The sequence below is a fragment of the Bubalus kerabau genome, chromosome 4 (assembly GCF_029407905.1).
Source record: "Bubalus kerabau isolate K-KA32 ecotype Philippines breed swamp buffalo chromosome 4, PCC_UOA_SB_1v2, whole genome shotgun sequence".
Lineage (NCBI taxonomy): Eukaryota > Metazoa > Chordata > Mammalia > Artiodactyla > Bovidae > Bubalus > Bubalus kerabau.
This window is the reverse complement of record NC_073627.1, coordinates 55,188,684-55,212,610: the sequence shown is the minus strand read 5'-3', so window position 1 is coordinate 55,212,610 and position 23,927 is coordinate 55,188,684. Positions and strand designations below refer to the sequence as shown.

At 62.4% G+C, this 23,927-nt stretch overlaps 1 protein-coding gene across 3 annotated transcripts; it reads right to left on the bottom strand.

The window, feature by feature from the left end:
- Positions 1-345: 345 nt before the first annotated feature.
- Positions 346-22,766, bottom strand: TSPOAP1 (TSPO associated protein 1). 3 transcript variants are annotated; one of them, XM_055580143.1, is made up of 31 exons: positions 22,437-22,766; positions 21,545-21,652; positions 21,120-21,248; positions 20,415-20,594; positions 19,672-19,857; positions 18,468-18,545; positions 18,299-18,382; positions 17,965-18,054; positions 17,677-17,799; positions 17,340-17,444; positions 15,683-15,733; positions 15,353-15,373; positions 14,459-14,663; positions 13,702-13,877; positions 12,381-12,496; positions 12,028-12,137; positions 7,849-8,679; positions 7,529-7,680; positions 6,762-7,139; positions 6,430-6,669; positions 5,922-6,098; positions 4,485-5,354; positions 3,731-3,830; positions 3,492-3,646; positions 2,723-2,891; positions 2,276-2,347; positions 1,722-1,754; positions 1,468-1,571; positions 1,313-1,384; positions 995-1,105; positions 346-375 (listed from the first exon to the last, which is right to left on the bottom strand). In XM_055580143.1, the coding sequence occupies exons 1-31, from the start codon at positions 22,764-22,766 to the stop codon at positions 346-348; spliced, it is 5,586 nt and encodes a 1,861-aa protein (XP_055436118.1). The 3 variants fall into 3 exon arrangements, with proteins under 3 accessions (XP_055436118.1, XP_055436119.1, XP_055436120.1); XM_055580144.1 differs by having other exon boundaries at positions 2,276-2,320; XM_055580145.1 differs by lacking the exon at positions 20,415-20,594.
- Positions 22,767-23,927: the final 1,161 nt, after the last annotated feature.

The window sequence follows — 23,927 nt, the reverse complement described above, 5'->3', positions numbered from 1 at the left end:
ATAATACACTGATGAGCCACAATGTGGATGTCACACAACATTCTATGAGCCGCATGTGCTATAGAATACGGAGAGTCAGCTAACGTGGGACAGTACACACTAGGATGACATGTGCTCCTAAGGCAGCTGGCACTGCCCTGAATAAGGTAAGGGGAGGGGCTGATCCGAGTTCCCAAGAGGGCTCACAGCAAGAGCTCCCTCCCCTGTTCCTGGAAGAAGGTGGACAAGCCCGTGTCTGAGACAAGGAGCACTATCTGATCGTGTGAGATGAGGAACAGGGTGACGTGGACCCAGGGGGTCAGTCCCCACTTACATGTCGCTCTCTCTACATATATCTATCTCCATCTAGCACTGGACTCTTCTCCTCCTCGTTCTCTGAAGAACAGGGAACAAAGAGAGGAGATGGGTTACCGGCAGACCACGAGCTCTCCACCCAGTCTCCAGGTCACCCGGGTCACTAGGTCCTGCTTGCACAGCCCCTGACTCTGGAACTAGCGCAGATGGAGGCCCAGGGCTTTCTGGTGGGGGCCCGGCCCCCTCAGCCTCTTCGTGCCCTGGCAGCCTGTAAGTATACTCCACCCACGCAGGAATTGGGGCCTTGCTGGGCGTCTGGCTTTAAAAAGCGCCTGAGAGCCAGGGAGCTGCAGCACGGGATCAGGGAGGGTCCCTGTGATGGGGGCTGTGATGGGGAGAGGTGTGGGAGGCTCGAGGGTCCTTTTCCAGGGGCCCTCTTCTGCTCTGGCCAGGGGTGTGGACAGCCGGGTCAGATGAGATGGGGATCAAGGTCTCGGCCTTGCCCCACTGCACAAAGGGGCACACGCTAGGGGGAGGGGGGCAGGGGGAGTCACCCTGGCTGGTGGGCACAACCCCTGGCCGTGGGCACAAACCCCTCCTGGGCACCATGGGCACCTGGACCGCTGCACGCAGCTGCACCCCTCCCACGACGCAGCGTAGAGACCCAACTGCTGAGCCTGGAGCCCAGGTCCTCACTGACCTGGCCCTCGGATGGGGCTGCCCCAGGCTCCCTGTCTGAGCCGCCTGCCTCAGGCCCAGGGCCCTCCAGGAAGTTGGATGGAACCAGGCCCCGCTGTCCATTCAGCTCCCCCTGGGGAGGAGACGCGGGTGAGACAAGACCAAGAGGGGCCTCAACAGCACCCCCGGACCCTGAAGCCCCGGGGGGGACGGCCTGGGGTCGACGTTCCCATCGCGGGAGGCAACTGGCCTGTCCCTCTGGGCTTCCATCAGGAACCTGGCTCCCCACCATGGCTCCAGGAGAGCCCCCTTGGGCACACCCCCACCCCCACATCCTCACATAGTAGAAACCGTCATCGTCCATGGCCCCGAACACAGTGATGACGTCCCCTGCCCGGAAGGGCAGCTCTGCCTATGGAGAGACCACGAGGCAGGAGTCAGGCTGGGGCAGGCGCGGTCACCACCCTGCCTTGGCTGGGCTCTGAAGGGGCTCACCTCCACATCCATGTTGGGAGAGCTCTCCCGGGGGTTGTAGTCAAACGCAGCCACCATGGAATGGGGAGCTTTCAGGCCAGCAGAGGAGGCCAGCGCAGGGGTTCCTGGACGGGGAGGAGAAGACGACTCAGGACTCTTTCTAGGCACTCCCACCCCTCTCCTGTCCTCGGCACTGGAGACCTGCCGACCCGAGTCGCCACCTCCACAGCAGCTGTGGCTCCGGGGGAGGCTGGAGGCGCAGGGAAGCCCCTCACCTGCACAGGGCTGGGCGGGCCCTTCCCACTCAGCTGCGGAAAGAAGGGGCCTGTGAGCCCTGCCCCTCTGTCCCTACCCTCGGGGGGCAGGAGAAGGCGGGGGGCTGGTACTGGGCAGGCAGGATGCTCAGCCTCACACAGGGAGAGATGCAGGAGAAGGACCATCAGCCCGAGAGCAGACCCGCCCTGTGGTCTTCACAGTGAACTAAGGGCCAGACAGGGTCGGTGACTTGCTCCAGGCTGCACAGAATGTATAGCCAGGTGCTTTCTGGAATGGGGCTTCCCAGGCGGTGCTAGGGGTTAAGAGCCCGCTTGCCAATGCAGGAGACATAAGAGACAAGGACGCTTTCTAGAACAGAGGTTCCGGTAAAACACTGCCCACCCCCATTAGAATGAAGCTCCCCATGGGACGCATGGCTGTGGGTAAAGGTGGGGCCGGTTCCCTCCACCTGCTCAAGACACACCTCGCATGTGTTTCCTGAGAGCCAGGCAGTGCCCCCGCTGCCTCCCTCCTCATCCTCAGGGGCCCTAGAGAAGAAGAGTATCACACCCACCTTTCTTGGAGCGGCGGGGCTTGGGGGGAGGCCCGGCCGTACGGGCTGCAGAGTAGACGAACAGGCCGTTCCCTGATCCAGACAGGTAAGCAGACGTTAGAGGGAAACCGAGGTGAGGGAGCGAGATGGACAGTGACTCTGGTCTCCTCTCGGGGCTGTGCTGAGGTTCCTGCGCTCAAGCCTCTAAGGCCACTCTTCCCTTCCCATCCCTGACCTCCAGGATCCAAAATACACGGCCAGTCCCCCTGCAGCGGCCCCCATGCCGCGTGGCAAGCTCACTACTGCGGCCATGCGGGCCCAAGTCTCTGAGGGCCCCAGTGACTCTGCCAGTCTCTGAATCAACCAGATACCCTGGATGCTCCTGACGTCCAAATTACTTGGGGTTGGGGGGTGCTGAGTCGGAACTGGGGTGGGGGGCAGTGGGCGAGGGGCCAGAGCCAGTCATACCTGAGCCCTCGGCGAGAACCTCTGGGGACAGATGGCCCTGCTGGAGCAGCTGCTGTGTCCCCGCAGGGCTGTCCACGGCCACCTCAGCCACCATGTTGCAGGGGATGTAGCCCCACCGGCCCCCACCCTCACCCTGGTAGAAGCCATCTGCATCCTTGTCTCCAAACACCTGGAGGCAGAAGAGACCAGCTGTGTCAGCAGGCCAGTTCTGCATGCTCCCTGCACCCCGGGCCCACAGCACCCCCGACCCGGGACTGCAGAAGAATGCTCTACCTTTCATGGAACTGGAAACAGGGGGAAATAGCCAAGAAGGATCAGAGGGATGACAGAAAACAGCTCTATCCGTGTGATCAACACTCATGATCCTCACATTCATTCCCCCAGTCCACCCCAGACTGGATCTCCCTGACCTCAGAGTTTTAGCCCAAAGCCTTCAGGAAATCCTTGGAGGTTCAGTAGAGGTCGTCATACTAACAGCAGCAGTATCACGCTGTGCCACGTGCCAGGCAGTTTCAGCGCCCTGTGGGTACTGAATCCTCTAATCCTCAAACAAGCCTGTGAGGCAGACACTCATGTGATCCTCACTTTACCCATGAGGCCCGAAGGAAAGAATCTACTCCGGGTTTCACAGCTCGAAGTGGCACTGTCGAGACCCCACTCCACATCACCTGGCTCTAGATGCTGCGTTCCCACCCGGGTGTGGCTATGATCCCTCCAGGACAAGGCAGGAAAGGAGGGAGGAAGCAGGACCAGACAGCAAGTCAGTCACCTTCAGGATCTGGCCCTCCCGGAACGGGAGCTCCTCTTCCCCAGCATCAGGGTTGGGTGACATTGACACGGGGTCGTAGTCAAACAGAGCCACAAAGACCCTGACAGGGAGGTCCCGGAGGGCCAGGGATGCTTCTGGAGGGCTCCTCGGGGGAGCTGCGCGGGAGAAACAGCAATCAACTCTGGCCAAGGAAGCGGGAGAGGACCCCTTGGCCTGGCCCAGCCCCCGCAGAGGCTCACCCAGCTCTGTGGAGCCTGGCCTGGGGGCCCAGCCCCTTCTCCGCTGGGAGCCGCTCTGCCCTGGGCTTTCCAGCCCTCTGGGCTCCCCAGACTCTGCTGCCTGCAAAGAGAGGGCAACAGACAGCAGGAGTGATGCACCACCCCTCTGATGGGCGCCTCATTAGGGGCAGGACCCCAGGAGCGCTCCCCCCAGCTCTGCCCCGGCTGCGGAAGCGGCACAGCAGAGCAGGGACACATTCCTCTCCTGGAGCCGTGGCCCAAGCTCACTGGAGCCATCGGACACCCCCACGGGTGGAGGAAGGGCAGGAGGGGAGGCCCCGGCTCCGGCCACCTTAGCAGATGAGTGCAGTAGAGGGACTAAGGTTTAGATCTGAGAGCTGGCCGAGGAGCGTGTGAGAGGAGGGCCTCTTCTCGGTGTCAGGGTTGGGCGATGCTGGACATCGCAGGCTGGGTCCTGAAGCTGTCACTAGCTAAGCGGAGGAAAGGGTCACGTGCCCCAAAGGCAGGGGGCCTGCTGGCAGCAATGGGCGACTTATGGCCACAGAACATCAGCGCATCCCAGTTCCGATCGATCGGCAGAAGCAGCAAAGCAGTGGAATGTGGGTGGGAGGAGGCAGGTGAGGGAGCCCCGAGGCCCCACCCCACCTCTGCTGATGGAGGCGGCAGCGTGGAATGGGAGCGGCTGGTGGGCAGCAAGCAGGGCCACCAGGCGGCGGTAGGCAGGGGGCTGCCCAGGCAGGGAGAGGGCACGGACCCGGGGGGGCGGCTCCTTGGCTCTGCCGGTCGCACTGCGGCCTCTCCGTTCCGGCTCCCCCTTCTCCCAGGCCGGGGAGTACGGATAGGGGTGGGGGCCTGAACCGGCCTTCGGAGGTGCCCTGGGCCTTCCCACGGGGGCTGCACCCCAGGCCCCCCCATCTCCGAGGCAGCCGGAGCTGGCGATGCTCATGTCCCCGCCGCCCATCTCTTGCTCATCCTCAGAGTCATATTCGATGCTGATTTCCAAACACTTGGGGGAGAGGCAGCTGGCCAGGCCCGGTTCCAGTTCCGGGGCTCGCCCCCGGGGGCACTTCCTCGAGGGGGCGGGCCTCGCCCTCCCGCCGGCGTCTGGCGGAGCCCTGGGGCCCTCGGCCGCAGAGGGGCCGCCCCTCTCGCGCGCAGGGCCCGGTGCTCGGCCGGGGGCCTGGGACCCGCCGCCGCCGTTGCTGAGAAGCCGGCTGCAGTGTTCCCGGGGATCCGGGGACCGCCTGCGGCCAGGGGGCTTTTCGGGGGAGCCACTTCCTTTCCTCCAGCTGCTGCCACCGACCAGTCCCAGCGGGTCCTCTGGGCGGTCCCCAGCCCTACAGGGCTGGGGGGACGAAGCGCAGAGGCCAGGTCCGCGGGGCCGCGCGCCGTCGCAGCCCAGACCCGGAGGCAGGGGTGCAGGCGGGCCGGGGTCTCTGGACGCAGACCCTGCCCCTGGCCCCTTCTCCTCCTGCACGGCCTCTCCGGCCTCCTCCTCCTCCTCCTCCTCCTCCTCGGGGATGCTAAACAGCTTCTTGCTGCGGAAGTGCTGGAGGGGCGGCTCCAGGATCTGTTCCAAGATCTCCTCGTCGCTGTCGGTCTCACAGAAGGGGTCGGGCTGGGGCTGGGGCTAGGGGTCCGGGGGCGGGCGCAGGGAAGAGAGGTCCGTGGGGAAAGGACAGAGCTGTGACCTTTGCCCTCAAAGGAGGGCAGGGGTTTCAGGTAACCCAAAGCCCGGCCCCCCAACCCCAGTCGCCTCCCTCCAAGAAGGAAGACCAGAGAGAGTCTGGCCCAGAGCCACACAGCGTGTCCAGGGCAGGGCCACGGGGACCACTAAGGAGCCCGCCCAAGAACTGGGTGCGCAGAGGGGCTGAGTGTAGGGAGCAGGCCAGGCCTGAGATGATGGGGGGGCCTCCCAGCCCCTCCTCGGAAGCTCCCAGCACCGCGAGGGTCTCAGAGGGTGCTGCATCAAGCGGGCTTGAGTGGGAGAAGTTACAGAACGGGGCGCCTCGGTCCCCCCTTCCTTTTCTGGAGGGTCGAGGCTGGGCCTGAGCTACTTCCTAGCTGCCGCCCGGCAGAGGGCCCAGGCCGCACACCGAGAATGCTGCTGGCAAGCTGAAGCAGCTGCTGACTCTGGGGGTGGAGGCCACGGGAACCTGAGGGGCCCCCCAGCCCCTCCTCACCCCAGTACCTTGGCCCCCTGCCCCCCGATGCTGTGGCCAGCCACCTGCTTCGGGAAGGAGCAGGTGATGACACCCAGCTCTTCTTCCTCCTCCTCCTCCTCTTCTTGGATGTCTGACAGATCCGAGTTGCGGCCCTGGTCCACAAGGGCATTCCCCGGACGGACCCCCAGCTCCGCCGCATCCTCCTGCAAGAGGCCAGACATGGGAGGACAGCGGGGAGGTGAGCAAGGGCACGTGGGGACCTTCCAACAGGGTCAGCCCCAGCCAGGATGAATGGGGGGTCCCCCTGCAGAAGGAGAGAGGGGCATGCCCCCAAATTGGGGCACAGGCACTGTGCGGGGTGGGAAAATAAACCTGGAAGACAAAACGGCAAACACAAACAGCCAGGCACACAGCGCAGAGCAGAGCGAGAGTGGGGTGGAGAACGGGCAGAGTGGGCAACCAGCTCTGGGCTGGCAGAGGCAGGGAGGAGGCCCTCGACTCCTCATGGTGGCCCGGGGTGCCCCTGCTCCGTACCTCAGCCCTGGGCCTCAGCCCGGACCCTGTGTCTCCTCCACGGCAGGCCTGGGCACAGGGCAGCCTCTGGGCCAACGCTCCCTGGGTGGTGCCGGGTGCCAGGCAGGCCTCTCCCACGGTCTGCTCAGTGTCCTCCTTGGCCACGGAGTAGGTGGCAGGGCCAGGAATGCACTCTCCCAAGACGGGCTCGCTGGCCTTCCCATCCCCAGGGGCACCCAGCATAGCTGCCCCAGCCTGCTCCTGGAACAGCAGGCATTGAGGAAGGGTCCCCCACCCCGAGCCCAGACCCTCCTCCCAGCCTCCGCCAGCCACCCTCCTCCCCAGCCGGGTACCTGCGAGACAGGCGCTGGGGGCTCCTCTGAGGATCCTCCTGCCGTTTCTCTGGGAGGGCTGGCTGGAGGGGCGCCCGGGGGCTCTTGAGCTCCACAGGGGTCGGGGCACCGGAGAGGAGAGCTGGGATCCCCCAGTCCCGGGGAGGCTGGAGCAAGGGGTGGTCTGGCCTCTGGGCCTGGTCGTGGGCAGGCACAGGGGACCCTGGCCGGCCAAGAGGCCTCAGCCAGGGCGGGGGCGACGGGAGCTGGGAGGGAGTCCGCCGACTCGCCATGGGGTGACATGGTGCGCACGGCCACTGCGCGGCACGCCTGCAGCAGCTGCAGCTGCGCCAGCTCCACCAGCACGCTGCCCGCCGTGGGCGAGGCCACCTCCATGATCTGCGGGGGGGTAGGGACAGAGCACGGGAAAGGGGGGCTGCAGTGACGCCCCCACTGGCTGCTGGCGCTGTGCCGGGAGCCGCACCCTCGGGTGCCTGGTCTCATCTGAGCCTCCTGGCCACGGGGCCTCAGGGCTAGAGTCCTAGTCCATGGGCAACCAAAGCCCAGGCTCTTAACTAATCTGCTACCCAGTGCCCAGATGCCTGGGGCGGGCAGCTCCACGCAAGGCCAGGGAGACAAGGCCTCTCAGTGTGGAAAGGAGAGAGACCCATGCCCCGCTCCCAGGGTATGGGAGCGGGCAGAGACCCATGCCCCACTCCCAGGGTATGGGAGAGGGCAGAGACCCACGCCCCGCTCCCAGGGTACAGGTGGGCACCCCCGGGCCGTACCTTCTGCCCATCAGCATAAACGGCATAGCCTGTGACCCGGACACCGTTGGAGGTGCCAGCCGCATCGATCGTCACTGGGAGCCAGCTGATGATCAGGATCCCAGGGGAGGGCCCTGGCTCGACCTGCACATCCAGGGGGGCGTCAGGTGGACCTAGGGGAGGGGGCACAAGACCCAGGATTGGAGCACTCCCGCCAGAGAGGACAGCCCACTCTGCCACTTCCCTAAGGATGCAAGTAGCAGCCAGTGTCCCCCTGGGGCTACCCTCCTGGGCCTGACCTCCCCAGGGCTTACACACACCAGGCGCCTGTGCCCACCTACCTGCTGGCAGCGTGGTGAACTGCAGGGTGGCAGCCCGCGGCTCTGGCCTCTCCCCGCCTGGTTCCCAGGACCCTCGAGGAGGGAGCTGAGCCTCCACTCGGGCCTGATAGAGGGTACCAGGCCGCAGGTGGCAGAAGGTGGCCCAGTAGGTGCTGGGGCGGGCTGGGGGGCATTCTTCCCCATTGAGGTAGACAGCGTGGGCCAAGCTGCTGTTGCTGGGCACCCAGGCGATCTCGGCAGATGTGGCGGTCAGCCGATGGACCCGCAGCTGGCTAGGAGCCACGCGGGCCCGGGCCCCCAGCAGCAAGCAGCAGCGCAGAGGGTCGGAGCCACCCCGGCTGGTCAGGGCCTGCACAGAGACCCGCAGGGGCCCCGCCTGCAGGTCCAAGTTCTCCAGCACGGCCGTGGGGGGCGCCCCGGACCCCAGGGCCTGCCGCAGCTCCCCATTCACACAGACATGGTAGCCACACAGCTCCACGCGCTCAGGAGGCGGCTCCCAGGCCAGCACCACGCTGTGGGCCAGCTGCTTCAGGACGGCCAGGCGGCGGGGGTAAGGCACGGCAGGGGGCTCCCCCAGGCCCTCTGGTGGGGGGCTCGGGCTGGGCACCTCCCCAGCCGCCTCGTCCTCCGGTCGGGGCTGGCTGCGTCCCCCGCTGCTCTGGCCCCCACTACTGCTGCCGCCTCCGCCACCGCTCAGAAAACTGAGCTCGGGGCCTGAGCTGTGGGACAAGTCAGCCAGCTCCGGAGGCAGGGAGGCCAGCAGGTCGTCGTCGGACACGCGCTCAACAAAATTGGAAGGGACCAGGCCCCGCCGGCCGTCCATGAGCTCCCCTGGGGAGAGGAAGACAAGAGAGGAGACAGAGAAAAACACAGCCCGATCAATGCATTGTAGCAAGGCTTGGTGAGTGATCCGAAGCATGTGATTCACCTGTTGGCACTTTTAAAAGAGCAGTCAAGATGTGGACTGGGAAATTATTGTTAATTTTCACTGGTGTGATAACAGTACTGTAGTTCTATAGGACAGACGTCTTAATTTTTAATGGGCAGATGAATCACCTGGAGATTTGTTAAAATACAGATTGTAACTCAGCTGGGTCTGAACAAGGCTGAGATTCTGCACTTTGAACAAGCTCCCAGGCGATGCTGCAGGGATGAAGGATGTCCAGGTTCTACGGAGATGCACATGGAGGTATATCTAGGTGAGATATCGTGTGTCGGAGTTCCCTGGTGGTACAGTGGTTAAGAATCTGCCTGCCAACGCAGGGAACACGGGTCCGATCCCTGGGCCAGAAAGATTCCACATGCCTCGGAACAACCAACCCCGTGCAGCACAGCTACTGAAGCCCAAATGCCTAGAGCCTGTGCTCTGCAACAAGACAAGCACTACCCTCTCGCCTCAACTAGAGAAAGCCCATGCACTGCATCGGAGACCCAGTGCAGCCAAAATTAATCCATTCAATTAAAAATAAAATATCATCTGTCAACAACTTGCTTTTCAATCCTATTTTTAACCCAGGTGGGGAAAAGGCAATTATGACAAAATATTAATAATTGTTGAATCCAGGTGGTGAGTACCTAGATATTCATTTTACGATTTAACTTTTCTGTCTGTTTGAAACCTGTCATATTACATGGGTCTGAGGAGTGAGGGCAAGGGCACCCCTCAACCTTCCTGCGTGGAAAGCAGACATCCTCAAAGGGAGAGGGAGGTCCCGTCTGGCTAGAAGAAAGGCAGGAATCTTTAGAGACAAAAGACATACATGCCAGAGGAAAGAGCCCCCTGTGGGTTCTAGAAGGCATTGGGATCCGCAGCAGGCCTGGGTCTAGGAGCATGACCAGCAGTCAATTCTTCTTTTAACATTTATTTGTCTGCATCAGTCTTAGTTACAGCAGGCAGGGTATTTGTGTCACACAGACTCCCTAGCTATAGTGTACAGGCTTAGCTGATCCGAAGCATGTGGGATTTTAGTTCCGCAACCAGGGATCAAACCTGCATCTGCTGCACTGCAAGGCAGATTCTTAACCTCTGGACCACCAGGGAGGTGCCTGTCAGTCAGTTCTGACAGCGTTTGCAGGAAATGGACCAGCTCCCCTGAACACTTGGTAACAGAACATTATAAAACATTTCTTATTGTTTGTTTGTGGGATGTCAAGGATCAAAGAACCTGGACAAACGGCCTATCATATCACAGCTAATTTGGGAACAGGAAAAAGAGTCCCAGGGCACAGAGGAGCTGGTGGCTGCTGGGCCTTCTTGGGAAGAAAGGGGAACAAGGGCCAGGTTTAGGGCCATGGGTGGGTGTAGGTGGTCCTGAGCAGCAGGAGGACGTGGAAGCTTCCCCAACATCATCTCTCTCTACTTAGGCTAGGAGTGGGGGGTGGGGGGAGTAAGAAAATGAAGAGAAACAAGAGACTTTCAATAAGTTAGGTAACAGAGTGTAAGTAGTGGGTTGAAAGGTGGCCTTCCCAAAATATGTCCACATCCTAAACCCTGAACCCTGTAAATACAGCAAAAGTATCTTCCCAGACGCAATTTTAAGGAGCTTGAGATAAAGACTGTCCTGGATTATCTGGGTGGGCCCTAAACTCAATGACAAGTGTCCTTATAAGAGGACACGCAAGGAGAGGAGCTGAGAGAAGAGGAGGAGGCGACGTGACTGCAGGTGCAGGGACTGGAGTGATGCAGCCGCAAGCAGGGAACAACTGGACCCCACCAGAAACTGCACGGGACAAGGAGCAGAATCTCCTCTAGGGCCTCCGGAGGCACAGTGGCCCTGCCAACACCTTGCTTTCAGGCTTCTGGCCTCTGACACTGTGAAAGGACACATTTCTGTTGCTTTAAGCCACCACCGAGTTGGTGGAAACTTTTTACGGCAGCACTAAGAAATTCATCCAGGCACTAACACTGCGGGGTGTGATGCTAATGGGAGGAAACATCACACTAAGCAGGTCCCTGCCCTGCAAGGCTGGTGCGGGAGCCGGGGCCACAGTCAGGCTCACGGTCTGGAAGCCCCTGTCGCTGAGAGCAGCACAGCTGTGGGATCAGATACTGATGAAGCCACCAAAGTTAAGAAGAGGAATAGGGTGTCTGACACCCACTTGCCTGCAAATGCCTTTCCAGCTATCCTAGATCGCATAGTTCAAATTCTAGTAACTTGGGGTTAGTTAATATTTATGTTGTTGCTGGTGCTGATGGTGGTGGTTTAGTCGCTAAGTCGTGTTCAACTCTTACGACCCCATGGACTGTAGCCTGCCATGCCCTTCTGTCCGTGGGATTGGACAGAGTTGGTGTTTAGATTTTTTTTTTCTCATTAAAAAAGCCATTTTTATGGGAGCTATTTAATCCTTCTCTCCATCGTCCATCCCTAGAGAGAGTTTAGTTGTTTTCCATCATTCCCAGCACCTGCTCAGATAACAGGCATGGGGCCCCAGGAGGAGAGACTGAGCAGGCCCCACAAACCAAAGCTTTGGGTCATACAGACCCAGACCCGAGCACTTTGCTGAATCCGCACACACCACTGCAGCTCTCACCCTGCCCTGTCCACCCCTCATCCTGGTCTCCACACCACACCGTCCTCCATGCTGTGAAAGGACGCAGCCTGGTACCCAGCCAGGGCACCCTGCAGAGTCTGCCAGGCCCTGCCCTATTGCCCAGTCACTAATGCGGTGTCTGCCTCGGTGATCTGATCACCCCACGGGCACCACAGAACTGCCCTGGGCACTGTAGAACCGCCCTGGAGCGCAGCCCTGCCTGGGCCCTGGCAACTGCTGACCACTTGCTGACACCCTCTCCCAGGCCCTGGACCCCGACCCCTCCTCCCCACACTCACTGGGTTCAGCATCAGATCTATACACCACGTGCCCGACCTCAAGGTCACTAGTGCTCAGCGCTGCAATGCCCTGTCTGCCAACAGAAAAGCGAATTTAGCTGAAATTCCCCGTGACGCTCTGTCCGCCCTCAGGACTGTGCTGGGCCCTGTCCAGTCCTGCACAGGGCAGACGCGGAGTCAGACCAGCTGCCCGCAGAGCCCTTTCCCCACAGGCCATCAGGTCTTTCTTTGCCTTTCCGCCGGGTCTGAGAAGTGACGGTGGGCTCAAAGGGTGCAGATGGGTGGAGGGCTTTGGGAAGAGGAGCTTCAAAGTAAACGTATGGATGTGACGGTCCCCGCTACCTCCTACCTTCAAAGAAGCCATCCTCGTCCATGCTGCCGTAGATGTAGATGTACTCGCCGGCGGTCAGCGGCAGCTCAGCCTCTGGGTTCTCGTTGGGGCCCTCGAAGGGGTTGTAGCTGCGGGGAGGCCCGGAGGAGGAGGGGGACGGTGACCAACATCCTGTCTCCTCCCCCCCGTCACTTGGCCTTGGGGACACTTTGTTGTCCACCGTTAACCACAGGGAGCGCCCGCTGCACCCACCCCAGCCCAAGGAGGCGAAGATGACTTCTCCCGCTATGACCCCCACCACGCCCCCTCCATCTCATTCCCCCCACACACCCCAAATGCCAGAGGGCCGGGGCGCAGGGGTCAGGGCCCACCTGTAGCGAGCTAGGAAGACCTGGACCCTGGCTCCGCCCCGGCTGCCCTCTGCCACTGCCGGGAGCAGCGAGACGCTGTCTGCCTCCAGTTCCTCCACCTCACTGGCCGTGTCCACCTAGGGACAAGCAGAAAAGGGCCAGTCCTCTCCAGGACTCTGGGGCCGACCGCAAACTCGGCAGGGGAGGCCCTGCTGTCCTGAGACGAGAAACAGAGCAGATGCTGGTCGAGGCCAGCGGCGGTGAGCTCCGCCAACGCTTTCTAAACCAAAACGTCAGCCCTCGGGGCCTGGTGGAGCCCAGAGGTCCTGGGTCAAGGGACAGGGGTCAACAGTGACCCCTCCCTGAGCCCCGGCCTCTGCTGCACCAGCTCAGTAAATGAGACCACCGTGCCCAGCGCAGAGGGGACAGCCACTCTGGTGGCGGGGGACAAGGGGGCGCCCAATGACGGTCTGTGTCTTTAAGGTTAAAAAACTGCAATAAAGCACTCTAGCTGGAAGCAAAGGGGCAGAAGGGGCTGAGAAGTCCCTGGGACAGAGGTACTGCCAGGGTAAGCGGGGGCACCCAAAGCCAGCACCTCCACTTATGCCCACAAGGGGACGGTAGAGGCCGCAGCTGGGCTCCACCGCTTCCCACACCCAAGGCTGCAGGGCTGCTCCGGACACCCCCATCCTGCACCACCCCCACCCCCCGCACTTTCTCGGGTTTGGGAGGGAGAGAGAGAGAGGGCTGCGGTTGTGAGTGATACCAAAGAACTTGGCAGTAATACCAGCTGCCATATGTTAAGCATCTACTGCGTGCCCCACACGGTGGGAGGTTCCGTCCTTGTTTTGTTTTCCCATCATCCTCCCCACAACCTCACCGGGCAGGCTTGTTAGTTCAAAACTCAGATGACAGCGAAACCCAAGCCCAGAGAGGGTCAGCGACCTGCCTGAGACACAGCTGGGACCTCAATCCCAGAACCGGTGCCCCTTCTCACAGCGCCACCGGCTTCTGCCATGGACACTCTCGCCACCAACCTCGTGATGTGGGTCCTGGCCCCAAAGGGTCTCCCTCCCTGCAGCCCAAGACTCTGGGGCCTCGTTGGGCCCCAGAGGGGCGGGCTGGGCAGCCCCTGAGTAGGAACAGCAGGCAGGACCGGCAGGCAGGGCAGGCCCCATCAGAGCTCCCCGCCCGCCAGGAGGAATCCACGGGCCCCTCTCCTCCGGGGCCTGGCTAGACCCCCGACACGGGCCAGCAGCCCCCCAGCTCCTGGGCCACCCCCTCCCTCCACCCGCCCCCCCTCAAGGCAGAGCTGGAGCCCAGGCCCCTCCCCAGCACTGACCTCGGGGGTCGGGCAGGACTTGGGGCTGTTGTGGATGGACTCAGAGCGAGAGGAGTTGGACAGAGACTCTGCCCTCTTGGCTGGCGTCCTTCGGGAGACCCCGGCAAGGGTGGCAGAAGCAGTCTCGGAAGACTTCGGGGTGCAGCGTCCTGGGGAGGCTGGTGGGAGGTCGAGGTCTACGGGAAAGATGACACGTGGCCTTGGGGGTCGGTGTCCTGAGGAGTGACCAGTGACCACGCGTCCTCTTGGAGCTAGCGATCAGGCCCTCCGTGGCCAAGTTCCCTTACAAGAAGGGAAATCCTGGGGGAGCTTACTGAGTGGAGATGGAGGTGACTTACATGTATTATATCACAGCATCCTCAGAGCAACTCGATGAGGTGTAGTGGACGCCCCTGTCTCAGAGCCTAGGACACATGGCCCACAGAGCTTTAGCAGCATCACTCCCTGAGTGAGTGGAGCCGGAACCACCTGATCTGACCGATGCCCAGCTGGCTCTTCGCCAGCCCACACTGCCTGCCACTGACTCCTGGTGCCCACCTCCCAGCCAGGACCACAGAGGAGGGGGAGGAGCAGCTACCTGAGATTCTCCAGTGGGCTCAGCTCTTTTCCTCCCCACCTTCCCCCACCCAGAGCCTGGGTCAAGCCAGAACGGACTCTAACTTGCTGTGTGACTTTGGGTGAGCTGCTAGCCTTCTCTGACCCTGAACTCCGCTCGGGACAAAAGCACCAGGCTGACGGCGCTGGGGGTCTACCTCACCTTTGGGGCCGGATCCGCGGCAGGGCTGCGGGGTGGAGCAGCAACAGGGGTGTGGCGGGCTGTCCCCCGGGGCACTGCAGCCCAGGGCGGAGGTGAGCAGGTCCAGGGGGCCAGGGTGCAGGCGGAAGGCCTGGAGCTCCCGCGCCAGCAGGCTGAAGCGCTCAGTCTGGCTGCGGCACTGCTCCTCCAGCTCCCGGACCCGGACCTGGGCCGAGAGGCAGGATGAGCCGCCGGGCCACGCGGCTCCGCTTCAGATCACACTCGCCCAGGCCCCAGGGCTGGGCACGAACCCTCAGCCTGGCCGCCCGGCTGCCCCAACATAGGGTGGCTGAGGGTCGAGACACCGTCACTCCCAACCCCACCTCCAGCTCAGCTTCATGCCCCAGGCGGTAGCACTTTCTGGGCCAAAAGGGGTCGCCCCACCCCATCACCACCACGGTATCACTTCAGGGGTTCTTTCCGCTCCATGGCTCATCACCCTCCCACAGTCAGTGACCCACATCCCTGCCCACAGAAATGTCCCCAGAGACCCCAGAGCTCGGGACGTTGGGACAGGAGTGAGCCAACTCCCAGGAGCTTTTCTCAAGGATCAGGAGAGTACCCATCAAGGGGCTCATGGGTCAGATTGGCTGGCTTTGGAACCTCCTCCTGGTCTCAGAGATGGGCAGGGCCTGTATGTGCCAGGCACAGTGGCAGGTCTGGGGCCGGGGCAGTGAGAATCCCAGCCCATCTACAGAGTCTCAGCCTGTGACCGGTCACACCCCTGTCGTTGGACAGGAGGGCTGGAACCGCTTAGGCCTGAGGAAGGAGACTCAGCTCAGCCAGCCTGGAGGGGTGTTGAGGAGAGCCCCCCGCCCCCGCTCCCCAGGGAGGTGGGGGATCAGGAGGCTGTACCTGCATGGAATCCAGGGTAGACTGTGGCGGGAAAAGAAAGCCCACAGGAGAGATTAGAACTCTTACCCAGGGGGCATTACCCAGAGAGGGAGAGAGGGGCCCAAGTGGACACAGCTCAGTCAGCTCCCTGGACCGACTAAGCAAGTGCTAACTGGAAAGATATTTCAGGGCCAAAGGTGGAGGGGATCGCCCCAGCCCCCAGAGCATTTAGGGGCCCTTCCTGCAAGCCCACATCCCCACCCACACCCCGGCAACCCCCTGCAGCACTCTCTGAACTGCCCCAGCCTTCCCCCTGGCTGGAAGCATGGCGGCCACCTCCAGGGACCCTACCTCCAGCAGCTGCACAGCGCCTTCATGCTCCCTCTGGGCTTCCGCCTGGGCCTACAGGTGGGAGGAGGCAAATGCTGGAGGAGAGGGGTGAGGACTGGGGTGGGATCAAGGGAGGAGGACAGGCAGGACGAAGGAGGAGAGAGGAGAGGGCAGGGGGCTGGGAAGGGGCTGTGGGTGCCTCCCTCCGGCTCCCACTCTGAACTGCACCTCGAGTCCAAAGGCGAAGGGGCCGAGAAGAGGGGCCTGGGACTGCTTCCTGCTTCCCAGACCCTCCCCCTTGGGGTTTTTTTTCTCCTCCTGTCTCTCTTAATGCTCTCTGCCTGCTCATCTTTTGCCCCTTGTGTGTGTGAGGGCCCCACAGGGCACAGTGCTGGGCCCGCAGTCACTCTCTCTCTAGACTCCCATCTAGTCGCAGGACCAGATGCACTGAATACTCTGAAACCTGTCTCCAAGACTGACCTCCCCAGGACCCAAGACTCACAAGTCCAGCTGTCTATGGGGCTCTCCACTCAAGTGGTTAACACACAGCCCAAACTTGGCCGAAACGGAACTCAGAACTTGGAATGCCCGACCTCGCAAACCTGCTGCCCGTCATCCCTCACTCCTGGCAGGTGAAAGGCCCAACCATCCATGTAGTCAGCACTTGGGTGAAGGCGTGGGGCACTCAGTAGGAAGCCCACAGTGAGTCCTGTCGATACTCTGTTCACAATGTACTTCGGATCTGCCCACTTGTTCCCCACCATGGATTATACTCTCACCCAGGCAGACATCATCTCCCACCTGGACCCCTGTGGCCACACAACACCTGAATGCCTTGCTTCTTCGCCCACGCCCCTGTTCATCATCTGGAGTGCTGCCGAAGTGACTCTCTAAATGACGAATCAGACCATGCCACTCCCCTGCTCGGGACCTTTGAACGGCTTCAAACGACTCAGACAGCAGAATACCCAAACTTCTCCCCTGACTTTGAAGGTCTGATGCTATCTGGCTCTTGCCTACTCCTGCCGTTCCGTCCATCCTACCACATGCTAGCCACACTGGTCTGTACCCCTCAAGCTTCTCCCTACCACAGGGCCTCGGCATGAGTATGCCCCCTCTCCAGAATGCTCATCAGCTGACTCCTTGTGACCCTTGAGGTATTAGAGGCCTTCCTTGCCAAGCTCGCTGAAGAGGCCCCTCACCCCATCCCCGCCACCCTGTGTTACTTAACCCGGTAACTTTCCCCACTGTACTTGTCAATGCCTGTGATCAGCTCACGCATGAATCTGTTTATGTGCTGCTCGGTCAGGGACCTGGCCTTTGCCCCTCACAGTCCCTCCAGGGCCTGGCACAGTGCCTGGCACACAGTGTGTTGGTTAGATAGTGTTAGTTGCCCAGTCGAGTCCGACTCTGTGATTCCACTGACTGTACCCCTAGGCTCTTCTGCCCATGGGATTCTCCAGGTAAGGATACCGGAGAGGGTTGCCATGCCCTCCTCCAGGGGATCTTCCCCACCCAGGGATGGAATCTGGGTCTCTGCATTGCAGGTGGATTCTTGACCATCTGAGTCACCAGGGGTTCTCTATAAATGCCCACATTGGATGAGGGTCCAGAAGCTACAGCTGGGGTCTGGCAGCCCCCCGCCCTTTCCGCCCCCGCCCCCGGATGCCGCCCCCACCTGCTGCAGCCTCCGGACCTCCTCCCGCTTCTCCTGCAGGCTGAGCCGAGCCTGCTCATGTTCCACCTCCAGCTGCTGCCGCCGCTGGGCCACCTCCCGCATGTGCTGAAACGCAAGAGCCTGCATCAAGGCCCGAGCCCTGCTCTACTGTCTCTACAGAAGATCTAAGATGAGGGCGCCTCAGACACCATGTGTTCCAGACACTCTGTTAAAAAGGAAACTGCGGCTAGAGAAGGAAAGGGCCACGGGCGCCCGGACTCAGCCTACACCCCCACGCCCCACGCAGGGCACATGCTTCGCCAGCCCGCTTTCGCCCCGTGCCGCCCGGTGTCCTCACCTTCAGCACCTGCTCCAAGCTCTCCAGCTTGCTCTGCAGGCTTTGGCTCTTGAGAAGGGCCGAGTCCCTCTCCTGCGTCACCCCCAGGAGCTGGCCCCTCAGCTCTGCATTCTCCCACTCCACCTGGACAGGGGGGAGTGCAGGGAGCTGAGAGCGTGAGCCTCACCCCCCAGCACCCCCGCTCCCAGGGGCCACAGGATGCTCTATGCTCTCCCCAACTGGGGAGCTGGCAGAGGCAGCGCCTTGCCCGGGGACGGGGCCCTGGCAGGACCTGGGCAGAGCCTCTACCTGCTCCTTCTCCGTGGCTCTCCCACTAAGCCGAGAGTTCTCCTCCACAAGGCGGGCATTCTCATTCTGGGCTGCCTTGAGCTGCAGTTCCTGCGAGACCAGAGGGGCGCTCCAGGGAGGCTCCCAGCGCCCACCTCCTCCTCTCCCCACACAGGCACACGTGGGACCCTGTCGGCCCCTTCCTGCATCAGCCAGGAAAGGGAAGCCCCACCAAGCAGGAGGGAAAGTGTGCTTTCGGGGCATAAGAGAAGGAACTGGCATTCTGGGGGAGCCCTCCACCTGGTGGGCCTGATGGACCCAAGGAGCCGGCCTTCCAAGGCCCCACAGAGCTCACCAGCTCCTCACATCGCCTCTGCTTTTTCCGGGCTTCCTGCTCCAGACTCTCGCATTTCTTCCTCTTCTTGCTGAGCTCTGATTCCTGCGGGATCAGAAAGGAGCTCCTCACACAGGAAGGCAGATCCACCCGTAAAGGGTCTCCTCCAGCGCCTTAACCCGGGTCTTACCAGTTGCTGCACCCTCTGCTGTTTCTCTGGCTCCCCTAGGACCACAGCCGGGTTTTCCACATCCTCCTGGGGTGTGGCCTGAAAATGGCCAGGGGCAGTGGGCTGGCACCTGAGGGCAAGGCCTCAGGGCAGCCTGCCCCTGGCCCAGCCTGTCCAAAGGGGGTTCCCACCCCACCTCACAGTCAGCAAAGAGATCCCTGCTCAGGAAGGGGAAGGGGTGCTGTGTGCCCCCTCTCCCCCATCTCCAGTTGATCCTGAGTGCTTTGAGATCCAGAGACCCATGATTGCCCTGGGAGATGGGTCCTCTATCCAGGCCAAAGCTTTCCCTTTTTAGCTTGCAGCCCTGCTCTGCACTCAATAACTGTCCTGGGTGTCCTTCAGCGACTGGCAGAGAACTAGGAGGCTGCCTGGGCCCCCAGGGAAGTGGTGTCCCCAGACCTAGGGGTCATGGATCCATAGTCTTGGCCTAGCGCCTACAGACCTGTTCAGACCCTCCTCCCAGCTTCCCCAAGCCCACCCTACGGGCACGCCCCGGTTATCCATCCGTGCAAACTCTGGAGGACGGGTCTTGATGAGTGATGCTCCCTCCCTTGACCAGGCAGAGGGGCCAAATCCCTTCTCCCTATCCTCTTCCCGGAAGGAGGGGGACCCAGGTGCCGTCCAGGACAGAGGATGGAGAGGAGCCAGAACTCTAAGTTATGGAGGTCCGGAGCGGGGTCCCCAGCTTTCGGGCCAGGGGCCGCCTAAGCCCGACGCCCAGTGAGGGTCGCCCGTACCTGGAGCCGGGGAGGACACCGCGCCGCCCCCGGGGAGCCGGGCCGGGTCTGACGGACCGGGCAGGCGCTGATGGGGGCGTCCCCGCGCTGCGGCTGCGGCGGGAGGCAGCGGCGCGGGCTGGGCCCCGGGCGGCTGCCAGGGCAACCGGGGATTTGCGGCCGGGCCGTACCACTGGCGGCGCAGCAGGGGCGGCGGGGCGGGCCGCGGGCCTCAGGCCTGCGGAGAGGGGGGCCCGAGCCCCCGGGGGCCCGCGCGGCTCGGGTACGAGCCCTGGGAGGCCGGGCCGAGGACCCGGCCTGGGCCGTGCGCGCGCCGCCACCTCCTCGTCGGGGCTCTGAGCGCGGTGCACAGGGAGGAGAGAGATCCCGGAGCCGCTCCCACCCCGTTCTCCGCAGACCTACACACCTGCCCTGGCGTCGGCGCTCACCTCTCCCGGGGCCCCCGGGGCGGGCGCCCCTGCTCTGGCCGGGACAGAGGGGCCCGGGGGCCGGGGCGGCGAGGGCGGCTCCCGCTGGTTGCGCAGGGCGATCTGCCTCTGCAGCCGCAGCACCTCCCGCTGGGACTCGCGCAGCAGCCGGTCGAAGTCCCGCACGTGGAGCCACTGGGGGCCCTCCTGGAGTCGGGGGACCGGGAGCCGAGTCGGGCCTAACCCCGACCCGCCCCGCGCCGTCCCCAGCTGAGCCCGCCCTCCGCCGGACTGCATGGGCCCTCGGGCGCGGGCAGGTGCGCACCCTCCCCATGCATCTATGCCCGGTCGCAGATGCATGCCTACACAGCCCCATGCTTCCGCTCGCCCGTGTGCAAACACTCCGGGGAGCTCGTTTACTGGACACTCGCGGTGTCCTCGGCACTGTGCTTAATGCCTTGCGAACATCTCTGCACCCCAGTGTGAGGTTATACGTGAGTTCATACAGCCAAGCCCACTGGCTTGCAGCCTGAAACCTGGAGCCCAGAAATTGCCAGGTCTGGGACTCACGGCTCCACCCCCTTCGGTTCAGGCGCCCGGTCCCCGCTCCCACCTGGGCCGTTGCCAGGGGAACCTACTCCCAGCAGCCTCCACCTGCTCGCTTCATTTGCATCTCATTAACATCTCAGTCTGCATCCCACACCGCCAGGCCGGCGGCCCTAGGTAGGGCTGAGCCGGAAGGGGTGACCAGGGCCTCCTCGCACCTTGCCCGCCAGGGTGAGCCTGGCCTGCAGCTCCCTGCACTCCCGCTGCAAGGCAGCAATCTGCTTGTCCTTGGCCAACAGAGCGCTGGCTGTCTCACTGAGGTCCCGGGCTCGTTGGCGCGCCAGGGCCTTCCGGCACAACTCCAAGCTGGCCCCTGGACTGGGCATGGGAGCACTCACCTGGCCGGGGGAGGGGTAAAGCCACTGGTCATCTGAGGGCTGGGGCACTTCTCCCACTTCTCAGCTCCTCCCAAAGGAAGGGTTAGGATGAACACCTTTGAAATGTGGCCTTCACCTGCTTCCACCCTGAGTCCGGATCTACCCTCAGCCTCGCTTGACCCCTTCCCTGCAATCCTCAAGAGGGAGTGAAAGGGTTAACTCCACCTCCTAGCTTAGGCCCAAAGGATGCTGCTAATTGAGGGCTGCCAGTGTGATGGGTCTTGTCCCTGCCCCCACCAGCTCTGCACCCAGAGATGAGTGCCAGCACTGGCAATCCAGAATTCTGTTCTCCCTGCCCGGGACACCCCCCCCGCCCCAGCCCTTCTCTCCCTCCTGCTAGCCTGGCTGGCACTGGCCCTTCCTACACCTCAGCTGCTGGGTTCCTGCATCCCTGGGTACTAAGAGTCCACGATGCCCAAGCCCCACTGCCCTGGCACCCCTCTGCCCTGGTCGCCCAGCCTCCATCCAGTGGCCTCCCATCCTCACCACCCTCAGGTTAGTCTCCTGCAGCTTTCGGGCCCTCTCCTCCAGGCGCTTGGCAATGACCGCCAGCTCGGCATTCTTCCGCTTCAGTCTCCGCACCTTCTCCTCCGTCTCTGGGAAGCTGCTCTTCCTCTGACAAGGGGTCAGCCAGAATTGGGGCATGTGGGGAGAAGCCCGGCCCCTGCCCCAGACCCAATCGTAACAGCCTGGGCCTTGGGCTGGACTCTTGGGCTCACAGTGGGGCTCCTTGGCAACTCTGGGTAGGGGGTTCACCCTCTCTGGGTCTTGGGGTAATGTCAGCTCCATGTAGCTCCCACTTGGAGGGATGTTCATGGGATGAGAAGGATGCTGAAGCAGAGAGCCAGGGTGTCTGAGTCTGCCTCCCCACCCGCCCACCCAGGACCCAGGACTTGCTTTCCAAGCCTCACCAGCATCTGGTTCTCCTCCTTAAGGATGGCACAGCGCTGCTGCAGCTCCCCCACGGCCCTCAGCAGCTCCAGATTGGGCCTGTCCCCGAAGCCCATTTTCAGCTTGCCCTGGCATGGGAAAGGATAGGGTGCAGCCCCTCAGGAATCACCCTACCTATGGAAATCAGAGCCCTCCGTATGGACGTGTTCCCCCTCCACAGTCCAAGGAGACATGGAGACAAGAAGGTTCTCCCCCATGCCCCAAGCCTTCAGAGTGGAGTACAGGAGGGGCTGCTTAGTACACGAGCATCTCCCAACCCTGGAACCCTCTCTGCTCGTCCCCAGTTCTTCCCACCTCTGCCCAGCGTCGCCTTTCGGGAAAGACCAGCCTGAACTCCCACCCCCACTCCTCCAGGCTCCCCCAGGTCCTGAGTCCCCCAAAGTCCAGGTCCCTTTGTCATGTACAGGAGACAGCTCACACCCACCCCAAACCTTATCCTCCCTGGCTTGGCTCAGCACTGAGCCCCCCTCCACTGAGTCACTTCCTCCAGACTCTGATTCCATCACACACACCCGCACACACTCCCCCAGTATCCCCCAGCCCCCAAGGACAGAGAGGTGCAGAGAAGAGAGACAGACACAGACAGACTGTCAGAGAGAGACTCACAGAGGGAGGGGGAAGGGGAGGGTTCAAGGCAGACAGGCCAAGTCAGAAGGACAGACAGATGGTGAAAAACGGAACCACTGAGATTTCTGCCCAAAGAAGGGAGGACAGACGGTCACTGAGATGGACCCCCAGACAGAAATAGGCCCGGAGAAGACAGGGGGCAGTGAAGTCCCTGACCATGCCCAGGCCGGCAGGCAGGGTGAGAGCCCCAGTCTCGCAGACCCCAGCCGACCTCAGCTCCCTTACCTTAGAGAAAGCCTCTGCCTCTGGGTCCTCCAGCCTCTGACAGCCGGGTCCGGAGCTCAAGGCTCCCCGCGCAGGGCTGGGCAGCCCAGTTCCTGTTCTTCCAGGCTCCATGCCCCCCACAGGCCCCAGGCTTCGGGCTCCCTCAGGCTCGGAACTCTCCTCAGGCCTCAGTTCTCCAACACGCAGATCTGTGGGGGTACCAGCCATGCTTGGGGATGCACCTCCAGCATCACCCCCCCGGCCTGGAGTCCAGCTCTGCCAGGCGGGCAGTGCCCATGGCTCCATGTTTCCTGGGTCCCCCAGCGATGGAAGGGATGTCAGTTGCTCCATGGTTCTGCCAAGGGTCCCTAGGACCCCGGCCAGGGGACATCACCCAGCCAGCTGGAGGGGCCGATGAGGGTCGTGCCAGGCCAGACCCTCTCCTCTCTGAGCTCTTGGCTTCACTGAAATTCCATCCAAGGTTAGCTGAGTGCTTCCTTCCCACAAAGGAGGCTGCAGGAGCAGGGGCTGCCGGAGGAGCTGGAGCCAGGGGTGTGCGATCTGTGTTTGCTCGTGGCTGTGTGCACGAGCCTGTGGAGGAGCAAGGGTGTCCCCGCAGGGGTGGGGAGAGTGTGCTGAGGCCACCGACAGCAGCTCCGGCTGAGGGTGCGCGCGTGTCTCCAGGTCGGCCTGCGCTGGTCAGCACTGCTGTGTGTGTGTGTGTGTGTGTATGTGTGTGTGTGTGTCTGGAGGATGGATGCTCCTACTTGTGTGTGCTGGGGGCTGTGGTTTTGTGTGTCACTGCCTGTGCCTGTTTCAGAGTTACCAGTTGTTTCTGCGTGTGTGGGTGTCTACTGCAGGGCTGTGGCAGTGTGTGATGCTGCCACTGGTTGTATCTGAGTGTCTCAGTGCTGTGCTGCTGTGTGCATGGCTGTCATTGTGTGTCCGTTTCAGCATCTGTGAGTCTGACCATCCATCACGATCCCTGAGCCCGGCTAGGGTCCACAGGAGCTGCTGGGGGTGATCCCCAAAGGTCCGCTGGAGTCCTTTATCTCCCGCTCCTCCCTCTGCCGCTGCTGGCCAGCTTGCTGGGCGGTTGGGCTGGTCCTAAGGAGGCCTGGGTCGGTGGGCTGCTTGCCTCATAGTCTCTTTCCCTGCTGGCCTCAGCTCTGGGGACTGAAGGGGTTCCCTGTAGTCCCAGAGCCCCGAGATGGTGGGCGCGGAGGAGGGCCGAGCCTCAGAACCAGAGGGGTGAGCGAGGGCGAGCCAGCCCTTCCCTCCCCCTCCCCCTCCCTTCCCGCCCACCAATAGGAACTCGGCTGCTGGTTTCCATGGGGATGGCGCTGGACTGGTGGGCTGGACCGGCAGGCAGGGCTGGGACAGAGGGAAGAACAGGTTCCTTAGGATGTCGACCCAGTGCCCCCAACGTGTGAGCGCCCACCCTTCCCACACACACACCCACGTCTTCCGGGATACGGAGACGGGGGTCGGGGGGCTGCAGACAGGGAGGCT